The 20750-nt window shown below is 40.6% G+C and overlaps 2 protein-coding genes across 4 annotated transcripts in view; one reads left to right on the top strand and one right to left on the bottom strand.

Annotated features, from left to right (window-relative positions):
- The window catches only part of LOC134790202 (syndecan), a 596526-nt gene that overhangs the window by 64328 nt on the left and 511448 nt on the right, over nt 1-20750 (bottom strand). The window lies entirely within an intron of this gene.
- LOC134790217 (uncharacterized) overlaps nt 4003-20750 on the top strand; it is a 413186-nt gene continuing 396438 nt past the window's right edge. Inside the window, exons 1-3 of the mRNA XM_063761052.1 lie at nt 4003-4583; nt 5043-5105; nt 5187-5246. Of these exons, the coding sequence (XP_063617122.1) occupies nt 4504-4583; nt 5043-5105; nt 5187-5246 (203 nt within the window). The 5' untranslated portion in view covers nt 4003-4503. The remainder of the gene's footprint in view (nt 4584-5042; nt 5106-5186; nt 5247-20750) is intronic.

Raw genomic sequence — 20750 nt, 5'->3', positions numbered from 1 at the left:
GGGCGTGTCACGGTCGTCGATTATTGTTGTGTAAGGAAAGCATTTAGGGAGTCGAGTTTTTAGAATATCTTTAGGTAAAGTTGACGAAATATTAAGTGAGCTGATCTTGTTCAAACTTGTTCGAGAGATCGGCTCACTTTATATTTCGTCAACCTTACCTATTGGGCGGGAGAGCTGAACCAGATCCGCCCTCACACTGTCTTCCTAGCGATACCTGGGCCGACCCACCGGACGGCTAATATAGTCGGTCGTCCCAAGAACGCCCTCATGACAGCCCGATCCTCTCCCAATCTGAGTAGGTGACATAATTAATTAACAGTTTTGTTAACAGTTAGTTCTCATTTACGTGCTTTATCCTAGAATCACGCTAATGGATTATAAATTATAACACTACAGTAGGTACCTACGTAGGTAGTGTAAAATCGAGGCTGACACCGTCACGCTAAAATTGAATTTTCGCCTTCAATAGAACCAATTATCGTGCTCAGGTCCTTATTCTACCTGACGGCATGTAATACAAATCTAGTCGATAGATTTACTTTAACAAAATCTATTCAACACTGAATAAAAATATCAAAAAGTAAAAGAGAAATTCAGTATTGGATTTCGATAGACCCCATGCAAAGTAGGGTTAGTTACACTAATGGGGTTGGCAACTGTCAAAGGTTTGCATAGATGGCGCCATCATAGCTTGCCCCTTTTTCTATGAGATTTGGCTTAAAGGGCTGGCAACCAGGGCATAAAAATCCATAAAAAATTGGGCAAGCTATGCTGGCGCCATCTGCTAAATACTTCGACCGGCCAACCGAATTGCCGCAGGGATAATATTGCGAAGTGCGTGATGGGAGAAACATGCCACGATAACGCATGGCGAGTGAAAAAGAACTTTCCATTGGTTAACCCACTATCCGCTAGGCGGCGCCACAGTCAGGCACTGAATGAATGATTTATTGCGTTTATGGTACTTCCCGTTACAATTACAGTAAATACTCGATTCACTACACCTTATAAAACAAAGTCCCCCGCCGCGTCTGTCTGTTTGTGTGTTTGTTCGCGATAAACTCAAAAACTAATGATCGGATTTCCATGCGGTTTTCAACTATCAATAGAGTGATTCTTGAGGAAGGTTTAGGTGTATAATTTGTTAACCCGTGCGAAGCCGGGGCGGGTCGCTAGTTATAAGAAAACCAATAGGTACCTGAACTTCCATATGTGAATTACCTCCTAATTTATACGTGACGCAATCGTAACTCATTAAACGGAACTAAACCGTGTTAGCCACCTGAATGAGACACACGGTTAATTTGACATTTGTGATGCCATTATCAGTAGGCGGAATTTAATTTAGGAATTGTGTGGTTGTTTATTCAAGGCTCGTGTAGGATTAAGCTCGGTTTCTGTATTTAGTCAGAGTGAAGTCAATCAAAATTCAAAATTTAATTAATTAACAAAAAGTTATCATTCCAACTAGTCAAATATAACATACATGCCACTACTATGTCTACCATAGATAACCATTTTTTAGGGTTCCGTACCCAAAGCTAAAAACGGGACCCTATTACTAAGACTCACTCACTGTCTGTCTGTCCGTCACCAGGCTGTATCTCATGAACAGCCAGACGGTTGAAATTTTCACACAATGATGTATTTCAGTTGCCACTACAACAACAAATGCTAAAAAGTACAGAACCCTCGGTGGGAGAGTCCGACTCGAACTTGTCCGGTTTGTTTTGTTTACGTTGAGAGACGATTTGCTGCAAGCGGCCCTATTTTATTCATCGTCGAGATGGTAGTGATTTCTTGTACTTCACCAGCTCTTGAACTCTTCTGAAATGCAAGTATGACATCTACAAGTTAATTGTACTCTGAACCCATCACATATAATAAAATCCGATCTTCACTAGACTTATATCGACCGGGATGTAAACCGTGTAAACCTTTTCTTGAAAACAATACAAAAGGTAATCACGGTTCATATCCAGAACGGTTACCATCAGTTTGTCACTGACATAAACGCCGTCGAGAACGTAATTTACTTTCTATACATCCCGTTTGCACTAATATGCGAGTGCGAGCGAGATGTATAGAAAGTAAATTACGTTCTCGACGGCGTTTATGTCAGTGACAAACTGATGGTAACCGTACTGGTCGATTTATGTCTAAAACTAACCGTGAATCATTCAAAACTATTAAAATCCGATCTTAGTTACTTCAACATAATAAATTAAATTATTTAGATCACAACGGTTACACTTACTTGTATTTAGTCGCTATTGGCGACATGTTTCGGGCCTATCGGGGGTCCTTCTTCAGGCTCGAGGGCTCGCGGCGTGAACGTGTGTGCATGGTGACAGTCCATTTCCAACGATAGCAGCACTGCCATTACTGTCGCCATTAGGGTAACATTCCATTTCTGGCCGCAGCTGCACTACTAGTACGAACGTGTCGGTGTTATTGTAATTTCCATAGAAAAATGAATGGCGATGCAGCTGTCGTTGGAAATCGACTGTCACCTTAACCGTTGTGATCTAAATATTTTAAAATATGTCTCACGAAAGTTGAATTTCGATAATAAATCAAATTTTTGATATTATTATAGTCTTATTAAGGATTCTGGAATACTTCGCACACATAGCCAGGAAAAGCAGCGATAATCTCGAAAAATTAGTGGTCACTGGCAAAGTGGAAGGAAACAGACCTAGGGGCAGAAGCCCGAAACGTTGGACTGACCAGGTTCGCACCACCGTTGACACCACCGTACACGACGCTCTTCACGAGGCAGCAGATAGAAGTGTGTGGCGCCGAGTGGTCCACACAAAACTATTTCGACGAGATGGTCACGACCCTCAGCATTGAGGAAACCGACGCGAGGAGGGGGGGGGGGGGAGTCTTATTAAACTAGAAACACAACACTCTCGAAACCCGCCTCTTCTCATAAGTTGTACTCCGAGTAATTACAAGTACAAATTATAGACACCTGCGAACCAGTGAGGTTTCACAATTAAGTGGCAGGAGAGGCAAGATGGAGGCACTAGTGGTGTGCTATTCGCGGGAATATTGCCAATATTTCCGGGAAAAATTAGGAAATAGTCGAGAATAGTAATTACAAGTACAAGTAATATGTAGACACCTGCGAACGACTCGGATTTCACAATTAGGTGACAGGAAAGACGAGATGGAGGCAATAGTGGTAGGCCGTTTGGGGCAATATTTTTAATATTTCCGGGAATATTACTGCGAAAATTGGTAATTGACTTTTAGGGATGGTCTACTTAAAATGAGAAAAGATTCAATATGCTGGCCTCTCATCACGATCTATCTTCTTGACAAGTAAAATAAGCAACCTGGTAAGTATTTAAACTAATTCTCGGTTAGGTATATGTACAGCACATTAAATGAAACATAAAGGTAAATAACAAATACACAAATTAAGTAAATAAAAAACAAGGCATAACGAACAGTGCCCCATTCTTGGAAATATTGTGTTCTTAATTTATAGTTTACTGCATTTGAATATCTTGAAAGTTGAATTAGGGTAACATTCCATTTCTGACCGCAGCTGCACTTACTACTAGTACAAACGCGTCGGCGTTATTGTCAATTTCCATAGTAAAATGAATGGTAGTGCTACAGTCGTTGGAAATGAACTGTCACCTTTAAACCTTACGGTCAACAAACTGAAACGTCACTATTTAAAAAAAAAATGTCTTAATGTTTGTGTTAATTTGGGGGTTATACAAAAGCGGGCTGTAGAGTTTCTAGACTCTGAGTCTCTAGACTCTAGACAGCAGTTGGGGAAATAATTAATCTCGGAAATATACCCATGGGACATTCCCAAGAACGGGCGAAAATTCCTGCGGGCATCATCACTAGGCAAGACCGAGGTAAGAAATCGGGGTGAAGGCAAGGCCTATCGATCGCTGGATGTGTGAAATAACATTTGTAGCGTGTTATTAAGGCCGTTCCCTGAGCCAGAAATGTAAAAATACCCCAATAATTATCCTATTTTTCTAAGAAACGGTGATATTTGTAGACGTGGGAAAAATAAATATAATTCTTGATTATATTATCTTTAATAACACAGCTTTCGATACACGATTCATAACACTTCGCTCGATACAATTTATTCCCAAAGTAACCTCCAATTCGAATTTTTACTCCAACTTTACTCGTTTCTTTACTATGTGACACTATGAAACAAAAAAAGGAGAAAAATCAATCATAACTATAACAGTAATTTGACAGCTTTAGAAAAACGATAATTAGAGGCAATATTTTTAAAATAAATAAACATCAACTAATTCTATCGTAACAAAATATCGACTCCGGCCTGCATGCTCTATCTCCGTCCGTCTTTCGAAATGAGACAGTGATGGCTGAGCGCTCGTGCCAGACGGACCTGTACTAGGTGTCCCCAAAACAAATATAAGATTTACTTATAAAAACTGTGCTGTGTTGTGTGTCCTAGTGATATACCGTGTGCACCAAAACCTTTAAGTTATAATGGGTAACAAGCAATTGAATAAAAAGAAGACATCTCGAAAAAGACAACTCGGAAGATTCCAACAAACAATGGAACTAACGTAAGTAAAAATGTATATTTATTACACAGTGAAATACGTAATTATTACTTAATTTAATATATACTTGATCGTACTAATTAGTAATCCATATAACTTAAAACATTCTAGAATTTAATAATCGCTCCATCTACCGGTTAAACATTGTCATCAATTCATCATCTAAATAGCTTAAAAGGATATTGCGATTCGCGACGTTTACACCACGCGGCACTAGCGCCGCTGCCTAATGCACGGCAAAGACAGAAAACATTGCCGTCTATGTGTGCGTCTCCGTGAGTTGTAGTTACGCGGTTGCGGTGTAGTGGGCCTTCCTATAAATACGAGCACACAGTGATACATGTAACGCACACAATTAGACGCATAAAGCGTTCTTTTAGCAATCCATCCACCTATCGAGGGTTCAAACCTCAGCTCGTGATTTGTCATGCGTCTAAACTTTTTACTTTTTTGTCTTTCTAGGAAAAGAAGAAAATTGGATAATTTCACAGCCGAACATGATACTATATCTTTAGACTACATCGAGTGAGTATAATTATTTGACTTGTGCTTTTTAGCCCTACCTACGTAACACAATACACTACTACAATTTATCTTTATTTACAGACTGCAAAATATGGAAATGGAATCTCCGATTTCATCAACCACTGACATTCAAAGTAACGAGTAAGTTCTCATTCTAATTGTGGCATTATCTATGAAAAGGGACCTTACTGTCTATGGCGCTTACGACGCACTGCGTCGCACGGCGTGGTATTTATATCAGAGCATCGTTAATAATGGCGGAAGCGCCATCGACAATAAGGTCCCTTTTCATGGATAACGTCACATATGTCGCGCGTAACTTCGTACGTTGCGATAAATACCTACCTACTCAAGTACTCACAGCGGCGGCGTACGAAAAGACCTTAGTTAGATTTAGATACCTACTGTTTTCCTATCAGTGCAGATGGTTATATCTTTTTATGAATTGAATTGATATTCTCAATTATTTGGACATATTTTGTACTTATTTTCCTAGATGGCTATTAGTACTACCTACTTAGCAAATGTTCGCCGAAAACTAAATAAAATGTCGCCAATCAATAATATCGTACGAGATACATTGCCCTCATCAGTTATTTGATATTCTCCAAGAGGTACTTAATTTAAAAAAACCGGCCAAGTGCAAGTTGGATTCGCACACGCAGGGTTCCGTACCATTATGCAAAAAACGGCAAAAATCACGTTTGTTGCATAACTATTTATTTTATTCTGTTTTTAGTATTTGTTGTTATAGCGGCGATAGAAATTCAATCATCTGTGAAATTTTAAACTGTCTAGCTACCACGGTTCATGAGATACAGCCTGATGACAGACGGACAGACGGACGGACGGACAGCGAAGTCTTAGTAATAGGGTCCCGTTTTTACCCTTTGGGTACGGAACCCTAAAAATGTACACTGATAGAATGTAATAGGGTTGCCTGAGTAAGTCCCGGAAATTAAAATCCCGGGATTTACCGATTGTCCGTACTTTCGTTATTCTTTTACGTTTTTTTTAATGAACTGGTAGTTATTTTATATTATACCTACCCTACACAATAGTAAATGATTTCCTTTTCTTGAGCGTGTTGACCGATTTTTTATTTTAATAAAACTAATAATCTTGGGCAATTACTTCCATTTACAATTTCTCATTTACCTGTGATAGAGCATTTTTAGGGTTCTGTAGCCAAATGGCAAAAAACGGAACCCTTAAGGATTCGTCATGTCTGTCTGTCTGTCCGTCCGTATATACAGCCACTTTTTTCTGAAACTATAAGAACTATAGGTACTGTTGAAACTTGGATTTTCCAACAAAAATAGAAAAAAAACAATACATTTTGGGGGTTCCCCATACTTAGAACTGAAACTCAAAATTTTTTTTTGCATCAATCCCATACGTGTGGGGTATTTATGGATTCTTCAAAAAATATATTGAGGTTTTTGATATCATTTTTTTCTAAACTCAATAGTTTGCGCGAGAGACCACCTCCAAAGTGGTAAAATGTGTGTCCTTTAACTTCTAAAATAAGAGAATGATAAAACAAAAAAATATATATATGATGTACATTACCATGCAAACTTCCACCGAAAATTGGTTTGAACGAGATCTAGTAAGCAGTTTTTTTAATACTTACGTCATAAACCGCAATTTTATTATGTTACTTGCTAGATGTTACTATTTGGCTACTTTGTTGCTACAAAGTATTTGACGCCGACTGTACCTGTAACCAGCACAATGGTTTATTTACTTTCAAGTAGTTTTCTCCATTGTCATCACTTGTTATAATATAGGTACCTACATAAAAATTTTGAAATTAGTCTGTCTCACTTTTCGAAATAACTGCATTTCTGGAATGCTGCGTTTCGCGGGTCCATGATCAATTTATGAAATAGTAATGGACTAATTTATAAATTGAGTGATGTTGTAAAGAAATGACTGGCTGCTACAATTCTTCGACCGACAGTTTTACAGTACATATAGCCCTATAGGTTAACTGGAAGAGATCCCTCAAAGGGATAAGTTCGCCTTTGTACTTCTTGCTAATTGTATGTTATTTTTAATATGTCTTTTTGTACAATAAAGAGTTTACTACTACTACTAGCCCTTTAAATATTTGACATAGTTACGTAATGTGTGTGTGCATTATCGCACTAGTGCGGTAAAGTCCATATGTGCTGTAAAACATCATTATATTGATCTATTAGTCAGTCAGTCACAAAAATGCCGGTTTTTTTTTTTTTTTTTTTTTTTTTTTTATGAAATAGGAGGCAAACGAGCAGACGGATCACCTGATGGTAAGCGATTACCGCCGCCCATGGACACCCGCAACACCAGAAGGGTTGCAAGCGCGTTGCCGGCCTTTAAGATGGGAGTACGCTCTTTTCTTGAAGGTTTGTAGGTCGTATCGGTCCGGAAATACCGCTGGCGACAGTTCATTCCACAGTTTGGCTGTGCGAGGCAGGAAGTTTCTGGAGAAACGCACAGTTGAGGACTGCCAACCATCCAAGTGATGAAGATGGTAATGTTGTCGCGTAGGGCGATGGCGAAAAGAAGCGGCAGGGATTAATCCGAACAATTCCTCGGAGCACTCCCCGTTATACATGCGATAGAAAATGCAGAGCGAGGCTACATCTCTACGCAGCGCCAAGGAGTCAAGCCGTTCCGAAAGACGCTGGCAGTCAACAATTCGAGCCGCTCTTCGTTGGATGCGGTCCAGAGGGAGAAGCTGGTATTGGGGTGCCCCTGCCCACAGATGAGAGCAGTATTCCATGTGTGGGCGAACCTGCGCCTTATAAAGCTGTAGGCGCTGGGCCGGTGTGAAATACCGTCTCGATCTGTTGAGCACACCGAGCTTCTTGGAGGCTAATTTAGCCTTACCCTCTAGATGACCGCGGAACTGGACTTCACTCGAAATGTCGACACCAAGGATTCCGATACTGGCTGCGGCACTCAGGGGAGTGCTCTCAAAACGAGGTGACGCGACAAACTCTAACTTTTTTGCGGTAAACGCGCAAACCTGTGTCTTGCTAGGGTTAAAACGGACTAAGTTAAGTCGACCCCATTCAGAGACTTCCTTTAGGGAAGTCTCAATTTCAGACACAAGTTTGTTCCGGCTCTCGATGACGTTTTCCCGAGAAATATTGGTGCGGCCGGTGTAAAAGGCATCACCTGTACTATCATCAGCATAACAATGAATGCCGCTGATTTGCAGCATGTCATTGATATGCAGAAGGAATAGCGTGGGTGATAGCACACAGCCTTGGGGGACACCAGCATTCACAGACATGGGTTCTGAGCATTCACCGTCAACTACGACCTTTATGCTTCTGTCTGCTAGAAAGCTACTGACCCATACACATAATTTCTCGGGAAGCCCATAGGATGGTAGCTTCGAAAGAAGTGCTTTGTGCCAAACGCGATCGAAGGCCTTCGCAATATCCAAGCTAACAGCCAATGCTTCACCCTTTGTCTCGATCGCCTGTGCCCAACGATGTGTCAAGTAGACTAGAAGATCACCAGCCGAGCGGCCTCTACGGAAACCGTATTGTCGGTCACTAAGCAACTGGTGATCCTCTAGGTACCGAAGGAGCTGGCAGTTGATAATGGACTCCATTATCTTCGAGAAAAGGGAGGTTATAGCTATTGGCCTGTAGTTGGACGGGTTTGAGCGGTCGCCTTTTTTAGGGATCGGGTGCACCAAAGCTGACTTCCACGAGGTTGGGACTACGCCAGAAGTGTAAGAGAGCCGGAAAAGACGCGTTAAGACCGGTGCCAACTCAGGAGCACACATCTTCAGCACAATCGCAGGGATTCCATCAGGCCCACTCGACTTATGAGTGTCGAGGGAAAGAAGTGCTTTACGCACTGAGCTTTGGTTTAACCGGATATCCGGCATACAGCTCTCGCACCGCGGTATGGTCGGCGGCGCGTATCCCCCGTCATCCAAAGTCGAGTTGGACGCAAAGAGTTTACCCAGAAGGTCGGCTTTGTCTTTTGCGTCGTGGGCCAATGAATCATTTCCCATGTGCAGTGGCGGAAAAGATGGCGTGCAGAAATTTCCCTGGATAGCTTTGGCAAGAGACCAGAACGCACGAGTTCCCGAAGGGAGGCGCTCTAATTTCTCGCCAATTCTACCAATGTGCAGTGACTTTGCTCTGGCAATAACTCTTTTGAAGGACCTGGAGGCAAAGTTATACTCCTTTTTTAATGCGCTAGTCTTTACATCCCGTACTGTCGCTGCATCTACCCAGGCTTGGTAGCACTCTTGCTTTCGGCGAGAGGCCCTTTTGCAGAAGCGACCAAACCAAGGTTGGGATTTGCCACCAACAGGAACCACAGAGGATGGAATGAATAGCTCCATTCCCTGCAGCACAACGTCAGCAACAGAATCAGCAACGACATTGGGATCATCCGGCGTGAAGCAAACCTGCCTCCAAGGGTAGGATGCAAAGAAGGTACGCATCCCGTCCCAATCTGCTGACCTATAGTGCCACACCCGGCGGCTACAAGCAACTCGCCGACGCGGTGGGCACGCGAGTGGCACCGTACTCCGGATCAGGCAATGATCCGACGAACCAAGTGGGGCCTCAACGGAAACATGGTAGTCAACCGGATGAGAGGTCAGCAGAAGGTCCAACAGGGAAGGTTCCTGGCCTTCCACATCTGGGATTCGCGTAGGCGCAGTGACCAATTGTGTTAAGCCATATGCCAGAGCAAAGTTATAAACAGATCTGCCCGCATGATCAGTCTTGCTAGAGCCCAGCCATTCGGCGTTGTGGGCGTTGAAATCACCAAGTATAACGATCTCAGCGGATGGGATCTGTTGCTGCACAGAGTCTGCAGCCATTTGGATCTGCTCAATGAGTCGGTCAGTTTCGGCATCACCGCTATGGGACCTATATAGGCACGAATAGACACGGGGATGATCATCGTTGTCTATACGCAGCCATAAGGTGGAGAGGTCCCTACCTTCAAGATTGCGGAGGCGGCGAGAACTGATATCGTCTCTAACGTACACGCACACCCCAGCCCTAGGCGAAAAGGAGTGTTCCAGTCCGTACCCAGGGTAGGAGAGATAAGATGTGTCCGCTGGAGACGATATTTGCGTCTCGGTCAAAAAGAGCAAGGCCGGCTTAGCTGTCTCGAGGTGTAGATGGACAGCATTAAGATTGGAATGCAAACCCCTAATGTTGCAGAAGTCCACGGCCAGTGTGGCAAGGGGTGCCGAAGTTGCTTTGCTCTTGCCTCGGGCAGATGGCAGATGATTGAGCGCGGTTTTGCCCCCCCCAGAGTACGACGTGGGGCGGCCTCGGCGTCCACGCTCAGGCATAATATTACCTGAGCATGGAAGCCCAGTGAGGGGTTCTCCAGCGCTAGCGCAGCTGGTACCCTCCTGGGGTAGCCTCTTTAACTGCGACATCATCATTAAGAGAAGAAGGGGGGGGGGGGGGGGGTTGGAGCTCTGGGAACCTTACTCACCATCAGGAACACAGCACTACATACCTACAGAGTAAGCAGCAGTGCTATTATGGCTGTGGTCTTCTGTAAGGTGGAGGTACTCCCCCAGTTGGGCTGCTCCAGTTTCAAGCGTGATGACATTACGCTGTGCCCTACCTCTCTTGTTGGACGTAGTTTAAGGACATACCCGGGTTTTAAAACGTTAATTTATGAATAACTGTTAGAGCTACGTTTACGAAATTTTGTATTCTAGACAAGATAAGGGGCTTGAATAAATGTGCAAAATTGCATGTGAGTAGGTAAAAGTGGTAATAAAATTATCAATAGGAAGGATCAAGAAGTTGTTGCAGCCAGAATTAAGAATTTACCAAGGAGAGGACATGTCACTATAATATTTTAATTCATTTTAAAATGTCATTCAGATTATCAATAAGAGTTTCTTATACCGTATTCGAATTAAAAGAAATATTTTATTAATTACACAATTCTCTCTAGTTTTTGCTCGTATTTAGTATACAACTAACTAATTATTCGTATAAAATTATTTATCGTAGAAACACTCGTATAGTTTCAAAATAAGCTATTTTATTTTGTTGGCATTGTCAAACCCATTGACTATTTTTGTTTTGCTTTAATATATGGTCAGTCGTAAAAGTATTAGCGTCAGCAATGGATTTATATAATGTATTTCTTTAAAAAACATGATATTTCATGCTAAGTAATAGAAAACAGTCAAATATTGTACCGGAAATATTAGTCCCGAAAATCCCGAAAGTACCGGGAATTTAATTCTGAAATCCCGGTTCTTTGCTTGGCTCTAAATCCCGGGAATTCCCGGTACTTTCGGTACCGGTATTTCCCGGGAGCAAACCCTAGTATGTAGGACTGTAGGTACTGTAAAACGTTGTACGATACATGTGCCAATAGGTAATTCGCAACTCGTGTCGATTCAAAACACTCCCTTCGGTCGTGTTCGAATTTATCGCCACTCGTTTCGAATTTCCTATTTGCCGCACTTGTAAACGTAATGTAGGTAAGTACTATTACAATATGGTGCTACTTTACCGCATTAGTGCGATAATTAGCACATTACGTAACTATGTCGAAAATTTAAAGGGCCATATTATGTACTGTAAAACGTTGTATGATACATGTGCGAATTACCTATTTTTCGCACTTGTATCGGTATGCCCTAATTTTTTAATAAATATCGATGATATACCTGCACAGTATACCTAATAAATAATGATATTATAGAAAACTTGCAGTCATTAATTTGTTTAAATATAAACTGTATTTACCCTTATAATTAAATATTATTGAAATAAGAGTTGACTTCATTAAAATGAATATTTAATTTGCACTATGTTTCATTTATTTTTCCAATTTAACTTTAACGCCATCTATGAGATGCAGCATGCTTTTTTTCAGTATTTAGTAATACGTTTTACAAATCAGTGTCCTGTTAGTTCATTTAAGTCGCTACTTCTTGCGTGGCGCTGTTGTATCGTCATTGTATCTAGGGGCGGGATGGGTGGCGTGAGGGGAGACTCGATTGTAGATTTCATTTGGGTACGGGAACGGCCTTAATTGGAAATCTAAGTTTTAGATAAAGCTTGCTTAGAGCTTAGTAGCTAAATTTACTTATCACGAGTTTCATGTTTCGCGTAAAATACCAGATATATCGTGAATTTATATTCAAATTTATTTCTCGTAAATTTGCAAAACTTGCATTAATTATAGGTACGTTTTTTGATAGTGTCTAAAACTTTTGGCAAATTTGTAAGTTCTGGTATTACAATAATATTTCAACCCGCTCGCATTTTAACATGAATAAGACCGGCAGGCCACGCCAGCGGATATATTAGTTTAATTACGGAGGCACACGAGCGCGAACATAATTTATGCTCGCTTCGGATGAATTACTTTGCACGTGATGAGAATATACGCTAAATTTCAGATCCTAGGTTTTCTATAGCTGACGTTTTGTAAGTTATTTTTATAGTTGTTAATTTCTTTCATCGCATCGCACGTTTTATATAAACGTTAATAGAGATATTTACTACACTGGATTAGGTACAGGTTCTAGGTTTCCTGTGTTTTTTTTTTGTAAAATTTTCTTTGTGTCGTTTTTACTTTTTTTCATAGCAGCGCATGGTAGTACAGCACAAATATAAATATAAATAAATAAATATTAGGGGACATCTTTCACAGATCAACCTAGCCCCAAACTAATATACACATACTAATATGTACATACTTATGTAAAATGTTAATAGAGATAGAGTCAACGTGACGCGCTGTGAGGTTTCTATACTATAAGGATAGGATCATGATATTTGAAATATATTCTTCGAATGATGTAAAGTTCCTCTAGAATGGGTTTTTTAGTGACTTCTACGCGGACGATTTCACGGGTGGATGCTGGTAGTACAAATTTATTTATTTTACGATTTTTAGGGTTCCGTACCCAAAGGGTAAAACGGGACCCTATTACTAAGACTTCGCTGTCCGTCCGTCCGTCCGTCCGTCCGTCCATCCGTCCGTCCGTCCGTCCGTCCGTCCGTCTGTCACCAGGCTGTATCTCACGAACCGTGATAGCTAGACAGTTGAAATTTTCACAGATGATGTATTTCTGTTGCCGCTATAACAACAAATACTAAAAACAGAATAAAATAAAGATTTAAATGGGGCTCCCATACAACAAACGTGATTTTTGACCAAAGTTAAGCAACGTCGGGAGTGGTCAGTACTTGGATGGGTGACCGTTTTTTTTTGCTTTTTTTTTGTTTTTTTTTTTATATGGTACGGAACCCTTCGTGCGCGAGTCCGACTCGCACTTGCCCGATTTTTAAAACTACTACTTAGTACCAATACCTAATGTGTAATGTTATAGGCGCATTTCCCATAAAAAAATTGTAAAACTAGGTAAACCTTCTCAACAACACCAACCAACAATTGTACCTTGTTCCACAAAACGTCACTACTACCTAACTACTATCTAAAAACCCCGAAAGGCCTGTAAAAACCAAATATCAAACGAACACGAACCCACATAACAATTCCGCAATAAAATCCGCTCCATACAACCGGCGCGCAATATGGCGAAATTTAAATAAAATAATAGTTCCAGAACGGGCATTCTGTCTGCTACACTAAAATGGTATAAAAAACACAACGTTCAATGACACGTAAGGCGTTTTTCCCCTGGCGAGGTCGGAAGGGCCTGCTGAATGCCGAAAAGGGACGCCGTCGCCATTACGGGGCCTTTTGATCTCGCGCCGGACCTTGGAGGGCTTATAGGGATGTGACAAAAAGCAAATTTAATTTGGAAATACAGAATAAACTGTAGGAAAGGGAGAGCACGTGTTTATACAAGTAGATTATTGCCACTATAAGATATAATAATTTGTAATTTTTCTTGAGTTTGTTTTGCGTAGACCTACTCACCAGCAGGAACTCAACAATATGAGTCTAGTGTCATTTCATTTGGCTGCGGTTTTCTGTAAGGTAAAGGTACTTCCCCAGTTGGGCACTGGTCTAGATCTGGAATGACATCCGTTGTGCTGTGCCCTACCACCAGGGGTGCGAAACTCCTGACTTCGGCCAAACTCGGCTCCGCTCGGCTCAGCATTGCCCCGAGCAATTATTAGGGTTGGCACCACTTGACTTCCTTTTGTGTGCACGACCACAGATAAGATAATCACTTAAATTTTGACAACCCTAAATAGCCGAAAGGGATAGTGCCATATATTAGAAAGGGATAGCATGATTCGACCCTGAACCGCTGTCAAACTTCGGTTTTGTAGGAAGTTTCCTTTCTGTACGCCAGTACTATTATTTATTCTGTGCTACCACACAAAGCGACATGACATTCACAGTGCCAATCTGCCCATACCTCCGGGTCTCAAAACCAAGTCGCTGGACCAAGGTCAGGATCAGAACCAGCGGACTTCGGTTTCATCCAGAGATAAAACATACATACCTATACTCGCACATATACCTATGTTGTATATGTGTATGCCTGTTGTCTGCCTCTATCTTTAATCGATTGTTAGGGTTCCGTACCCAAAGGGTAAAACGGGACCCTATTACTAAGACTTCGCTGTCCGTCCGTCCGTCCGTCCGTCCGTCTGTCACCAGGCTGTATCTCACGAACCGTGATAGCTAGACAGTTGAAATTTTCACAGATGATGTATTTCTGTTGCCGGTATAACAACAAATACTAAAAACAGAATAAAATAAAGATTTAAATGGGGCTCCCATACAAAAAACGTGATTTTTGACCAAAGTTAAGCAACGTCGGGAGTGGTCAGTACTTGGATGGGTGACCGTTTTTTTTTTGCTTTTTTTTAGTTTTTTTTTTTTGCATTATGGTACGGAACCCTTCGTGTGCGAGTCCGACTCGCACTTGCCCGGTTTTTCTTTATGCTGTGTCTTTTACTGAGGACGTGTGCCAATAAAGAGTATTCTATCTATTTATATGTATCTGTATCCCAGCACTAGCATAGGGTCAGATCAACGCGTTTCCGTTAATATTATATGCGACTGCGTACAGAGCTAATGTTTCGTTCCGGCCATTTGTATTCCAGCGAGCCTGCGAGTACTGTGGCCTCGAGTGAACTAACTACTAAACCGCTTTTACATATTCATTAATTTCTCCAACCAATCTTACATTTTAATACAAAATTGGCCAAACGAATTGTCATTTTTGTATCAGAGATATATGTAAAAAAACATAGGTTACGCGCCACCGGAGTTTTCTAATAAAGGATGACTCACGTTAGACCGGGCCGGGGCCGGACCAGAGACCCGGCGCTTCATTTTCTATGGAAAGCACCACGTGATCACCGATCAGCCGTCATAGAAAATGACATGTCGGACGCCCCGGCCCGGGCACGGCCCGGTCTAGTGTGGTTTGAATCGTCTCCGCTAGGCTAGCATTTGGAATATCATCCTGGATAGCAGCAGGTCAGATAAATCTAAGCAATCTTACATTGTAGGTAAAATAAAAGCTCGTACAAAATTCGTGACGAAAGCACCGAGATTATAAATATATTGGTTTTTTTCAAAACCTGGCTGGCTGGCTTTACTGCGACGTTTCCTTTACGACTATTATATTCAGAGAAATTTTATTTTGACTATAATAAAACTAAATTTAACTAAATTACAAAACGGTATAAATCCGCTACTCCACGCAAAGTCTGCCAGAATCTATTGTTCATTATAATAATTACAATTCCGAACCTCAACTAGCGCATATAATCTAGTATACCTTCCCAAGTTGAACTTATTTCTAAGCGTATTCTCAACCCGCTCGATAAGAGCACGTGAAATTTAAATTAAAATCGTGCAGAAATATGAGCGTCATTTGTCGCGCGCGTGCGACGATCCGAGCCGGGGGTGTTCCACACGCTAGAAGAACACGGGTGAACCGAAGACCAAAGAAAGAAAACTTTTTTTTTATTTTGTCTCGTTCTGACACAAACGCCAAAATAACGGATAGTCAAAGGATTGTCAGCTGCATTTAGATTTCACAAATGTTTATGAATAACACCATCAGAAAAGAAGATGGCCGTTTGCACTTAATATATTTACAATGAAGTGGGCACTCGGGTCAAAAACAGCGCTCAACTCGTGTAGTAAGTACAGTTTTCACTGGTTGACAACTCCTGGGTCGCGTTTAAACTTACAAGATCGCTATTTCTTACAACCATATTTGAAAGAAAGGCAAACAACCTTGGAACTTGTGGCTTCATAAAACGCCTCCATAAAAGTACAAGTTGCAGTTTTAAAGCAACACTCGTGGCCAATGATAAGCCTTTTGACCGATGTTCGGCGCGAATCGGGAAATGAATTAGAGATTCACTAGATATGAAATATTTAGTAAAGATAATATACCTTTTTGAATCCCTAATTCATTTCCCGAATCGAGCCGGTTGCCGGTTTAGACATCGGGTCCTATTCTATAGTTACCTACTTATCAAAGGGTTTCGAAGCCACTATAACACAAGTTTGTCTGAGACCTAAACTCGCTTGCACTCGGTATGAAAGGCTAATAGGTCAGGCATTAAGCTGGCGGCGAGCTTGCAGCCAGAATACGTACGGTACGGTTACGTGAGTAGTTTACCTGAAATAAAGAGGTTATTATTAGTACATTTTCAAATTAATCGTATTGGAAAGAGTTTTTGGAAATGCGAGACAACTGATTTAACAAGAGAATGTATTATGAAAAACGAGAACGACTGTAGATACTTGGAATTACTTCAAGCAAAGAACCTAATTTAGGAAATTTGAGGCTAGATTACTGCCTCATCCACTCTAATTGCCGTCTTCGTACTAACTACATATATTCTTCTTCTTCTTCTTCGACCGTTTTCCCGCCCTAGCGCCAGGGTCCGCTTTCCTACTCAATCTTCTCTACTTTGCCCGGTCTTCGGAATCCTCAGGTGTGAGATTGTTCTCTTCCATGTCCGCTATCACGACGTCTACATATATTGTCGGTAAAAAATACCTTATTTGTTTTTTTCATTAGTGTACAAGCAATAACATATAAGGCTAACATTTTCGCCAACATCGTAGAATGAAATCCTAATTTATCTTAGAATAGGGAAAGCTCCATCATTGCTGGGCATGCTTATTAAGAAAGGTGTTATGCCTTTTGTGAAAGCATGCAGCGATCGAATGAGAACCTTAAATTCATTCAACCTAAGTGTGTATCGTATTCCATAAAATACCTACTTTCCAATCACAGCGGTCGGTAGTCTACTCGCAGATCGCAAGTGCAAACTCCGTAGAAAATACTTATCCAACGGGGTTCGGTCCAACCGTTGGACCACAACGTCAGTACCACAATCTATTCTGTGTCAATTGTTAGCTCTTGTCTAGTCTAGTCGTGGATAAGTACAGGTTTTATTTCAGTCACGTTGTTCTGTTCGAAATTCAAGACGGTTGATCCACTTAGCCTTTACGTGTGGCTCAAACCGACATTTACATACGTTTCTGAAGTAAAAGATAAACTTACCTGTCTGGGGCGAATGTTTTGAATTCTAAATAGTAACCTTCCTAATGATAGGCCCTTATTTTTGGAGGGAAGTCACTGTTGCCTTTAAATTGGGTCGAAGGAGCTAATCATTTTGTACAGTTTACCTTAACCATCTAATATACTAAATATTACCATAGTCTAATAAAACATGGTCTTCCATTCCCAGAGTGACACGGGCCTACGTCACAACAACATGGCCGCTATATATAGCGCTATCGCATATTATCATATAGCGCTGTCGCATGATGACGTAGGCCCGTGTCAGTTAGGTGACCTAGAAAAGACGGGAATGGAGTACCAGGCGGAGTATATTATTATACCATGAATATTACTATGATAGTTTAGGGAAGCTTGGCCATTGGATTTCCTACCTAAAGGGTGCCAACGGCGACCAAAAGCTTCCAATTGCTGTATTTTGGTAAACTTTTAAACAGTCTATCTATATAGATAGATAAATCATTTATTGCCACAACAAAGGTTATAAATTACAATTGGTTTTACACTCTTAAGCCGACTACTGACTAACAGGCCGCCGGACGATATCGGCCTGTCAGTTAGAACAAAAATTTGACAGTTCCGAACAACTGACCGGCCGATATCGTCCGGCGGACTGTTAGTCAGTGGTCGGCTTAAAGCTACACTTAACCTAGACAATATAATTATGTATAAATAAGCTATATCTATCTATACATCTTATAAAGAAAGTCCCCCGCCGCGTCTGTCTGTATGTATGTTCGCCATAAACTCAAAAACTACTGAATGGATTTTCATGCGGTTTTCACCTGTAAATAGAGTGATTCTTGAGGAAGGTTTAGGTGTATAATTTGTTAAGAGTAACCCGTGCGAAGCCGGGGCGGGTCGCTAGTAATGATACAAATTGTATCGTTATAACAGGTTTCCGGTTAGTTACTTGACGACAATGACATTTCTCACGCACCAATCAGCGCGAACGATCTTCAAGGTCGTATCAAAATAGATCAGAACCGTAACAAATGATTAAATCTGAATCGATCTCTAGGTAAAGAAAGTGTTTTATATAGTTCGATTTCACAAATATACATACTTATAAATATACACCTCGCCTCGAGCTGTCATCAAAATAAATACAATCTGCCTCAATGATATCAAGGAAAACTTTATATAATATCAAGGAAAGCTTTTCCTTTCAGATGACGTTTTGAGGAGATTTTCTAAGATTAAACACATAAAAGCGCGTTTTCCTCAAAGAGATTATATTTTATGTAGTAGATGAGATGACTTAAAAAGTAAACATGTTTCTCGATCACGTTTGGGGGAAGACTGCTCCGGAGTCGATAAGCTGCCGTATTCGAACTTCAAGATATTCACAAGATACGACACGTACTAGATCCATTCTAGATACGTTATAGTTTAGATATCAACTAGGGGCCCGTTTCGGATTTTGAAATAGACATCTATTAGATATCTTTTAGACATCACCAAGATACGATAACGATATGTTTAAGATCTAACCTGTCAAATTTGACATTTGCGCGATTCTGGAGATACACTTAAACGATTTCCTCAGGATATGACTTAGAGATCCAATTCACATATCATATATCTTACTCTATCTTACGTAAAAGTGACATTGGTTGCCCGAATTGCGCTGCAAAAGAGAACTAGTTGATATCTAAACTATAACGTATCTAGAATGGATCTAGTACGTGTCGTCTCTTGTGAATATCTTGAAGTTCGAATACGGCAGTAGATCTCTTTTGCAGCGCAATTCGGGCAACCAATGTCACTTTTATGTTAGATAGCGTAAGATATCTATTAGATGTGAATTGGATCTCTAAGTCATATCCTGAGGAAATCTTTCAAGAGTATCTCCAGAATCGCGCAAATGTCATATTTGACAGGTTAGATCTTAAACATATCGTTATCGTATCTTGGTGATGTCTAAAATATATCTAATAGATGTCTATTTCGAAATCCGAATCGGGCCCAAGCACATTTGGATAGTTTACGGCGTATTCCGGTTTTTATTGAGTGGCGTATTACTCCATATTTCTTGGCTGCAAAGTTACCAGGATTTTATCTGCGGCAAGATAGTCATTTTAGCGGTAAGAGAACTTCTTATTGCTTAGTATTAGCATAGAGAAAACAATACATAGAGTGCTCACTCCATACATCAATTTTACAATACAATTTTCGTGAGTCGCGACACTAGAGAATTCTAGTATCAAGTAGCGGTACTGATAATTCCGCTACTCGATGCTAGATGTCGACTGCGAAAATAATAGTCGTTTTGGTATCAAAACTGATGTATAGAGTGAGCACTCTATTCTTACTATATTTCTCTATGGTATTAGTTTGATATTATTGGTATTTTCATTGGTAATGCCAAAAAAGTAAGATATCTAACTATTATCAAAGAGAATAGAGTGTATAGAGGCGGATTGTCAAAGTAAATTATGTAGTCACTGTAGATTTACTGTCATCTTTCGACAGAAGTTTAAAACTCTTTCACTGATATGTGTTAAGTTGTTAAATATTATTATAAACGCCATCTACTCGACACTAGGCCAAAGGTATGGTGCAATCTTTTCGAGCGAAGGCGCCATAACCTCCAGCCTACTCTCGAGTAGATGGCGTTAATATTAATATTTAACAAGTTTACACATATCAGTGAAAGAATAATGATAAAGTAAATGGCGTTCTCACAGTTTTAATCTTCTGTCGTAAGATGGCAGTAAATGTACTGTAGCTACATAATTTACCATGACAGCAACTCTCCATTTCAAATTCTCTTTGCTATTATTCTACTCTTCTCCGGAATCAACGACTAGTCAGTTTGAATAGAGAACTCTCTTTTGTTTTCTCGTTTAATTGTGATTGGCTGCAGGGTTGGATAATGGCCGAATGGTAATAAGGCTAGAAGTGAGATTTAGGGGACGTCTGAATGGAAAAAGCCGTGGGGAGGTTTCTGAGCTTTCTGAGCTTGTTTATTGGTGTTTATTTCAGCGTCTTATTGTAAAGAACGGGTATATCTTTTAAGGTGAGGTTTTACGACCGGTTTAAAATGGTTATTTTAGAGTTTAGAGATAAATAGGTACACATATTCGAGAAAGTTGAAATTATTTATTAACTAACTTGTAAACATATTATTAGATTATGAT

This window comes from Cydia splendana, chromosome 4, assembly GCF_910591565.1.
Source record: "Cydia splendana chromosome 4, ilCydSple1.2, whole genome shotgun sequence".
Taxonomy (NCBI): Eukaryota; Metazoa; Arthropoda; class Insecta; order Lepidoptera; family Tortricidae; genus Cydia; species Cydia splendana.
The sequence above is the reverse complement of the archived record's forward strand: the minus strand, read 5'-3'. Positions and strand labels throughout refer to the sequence as shown.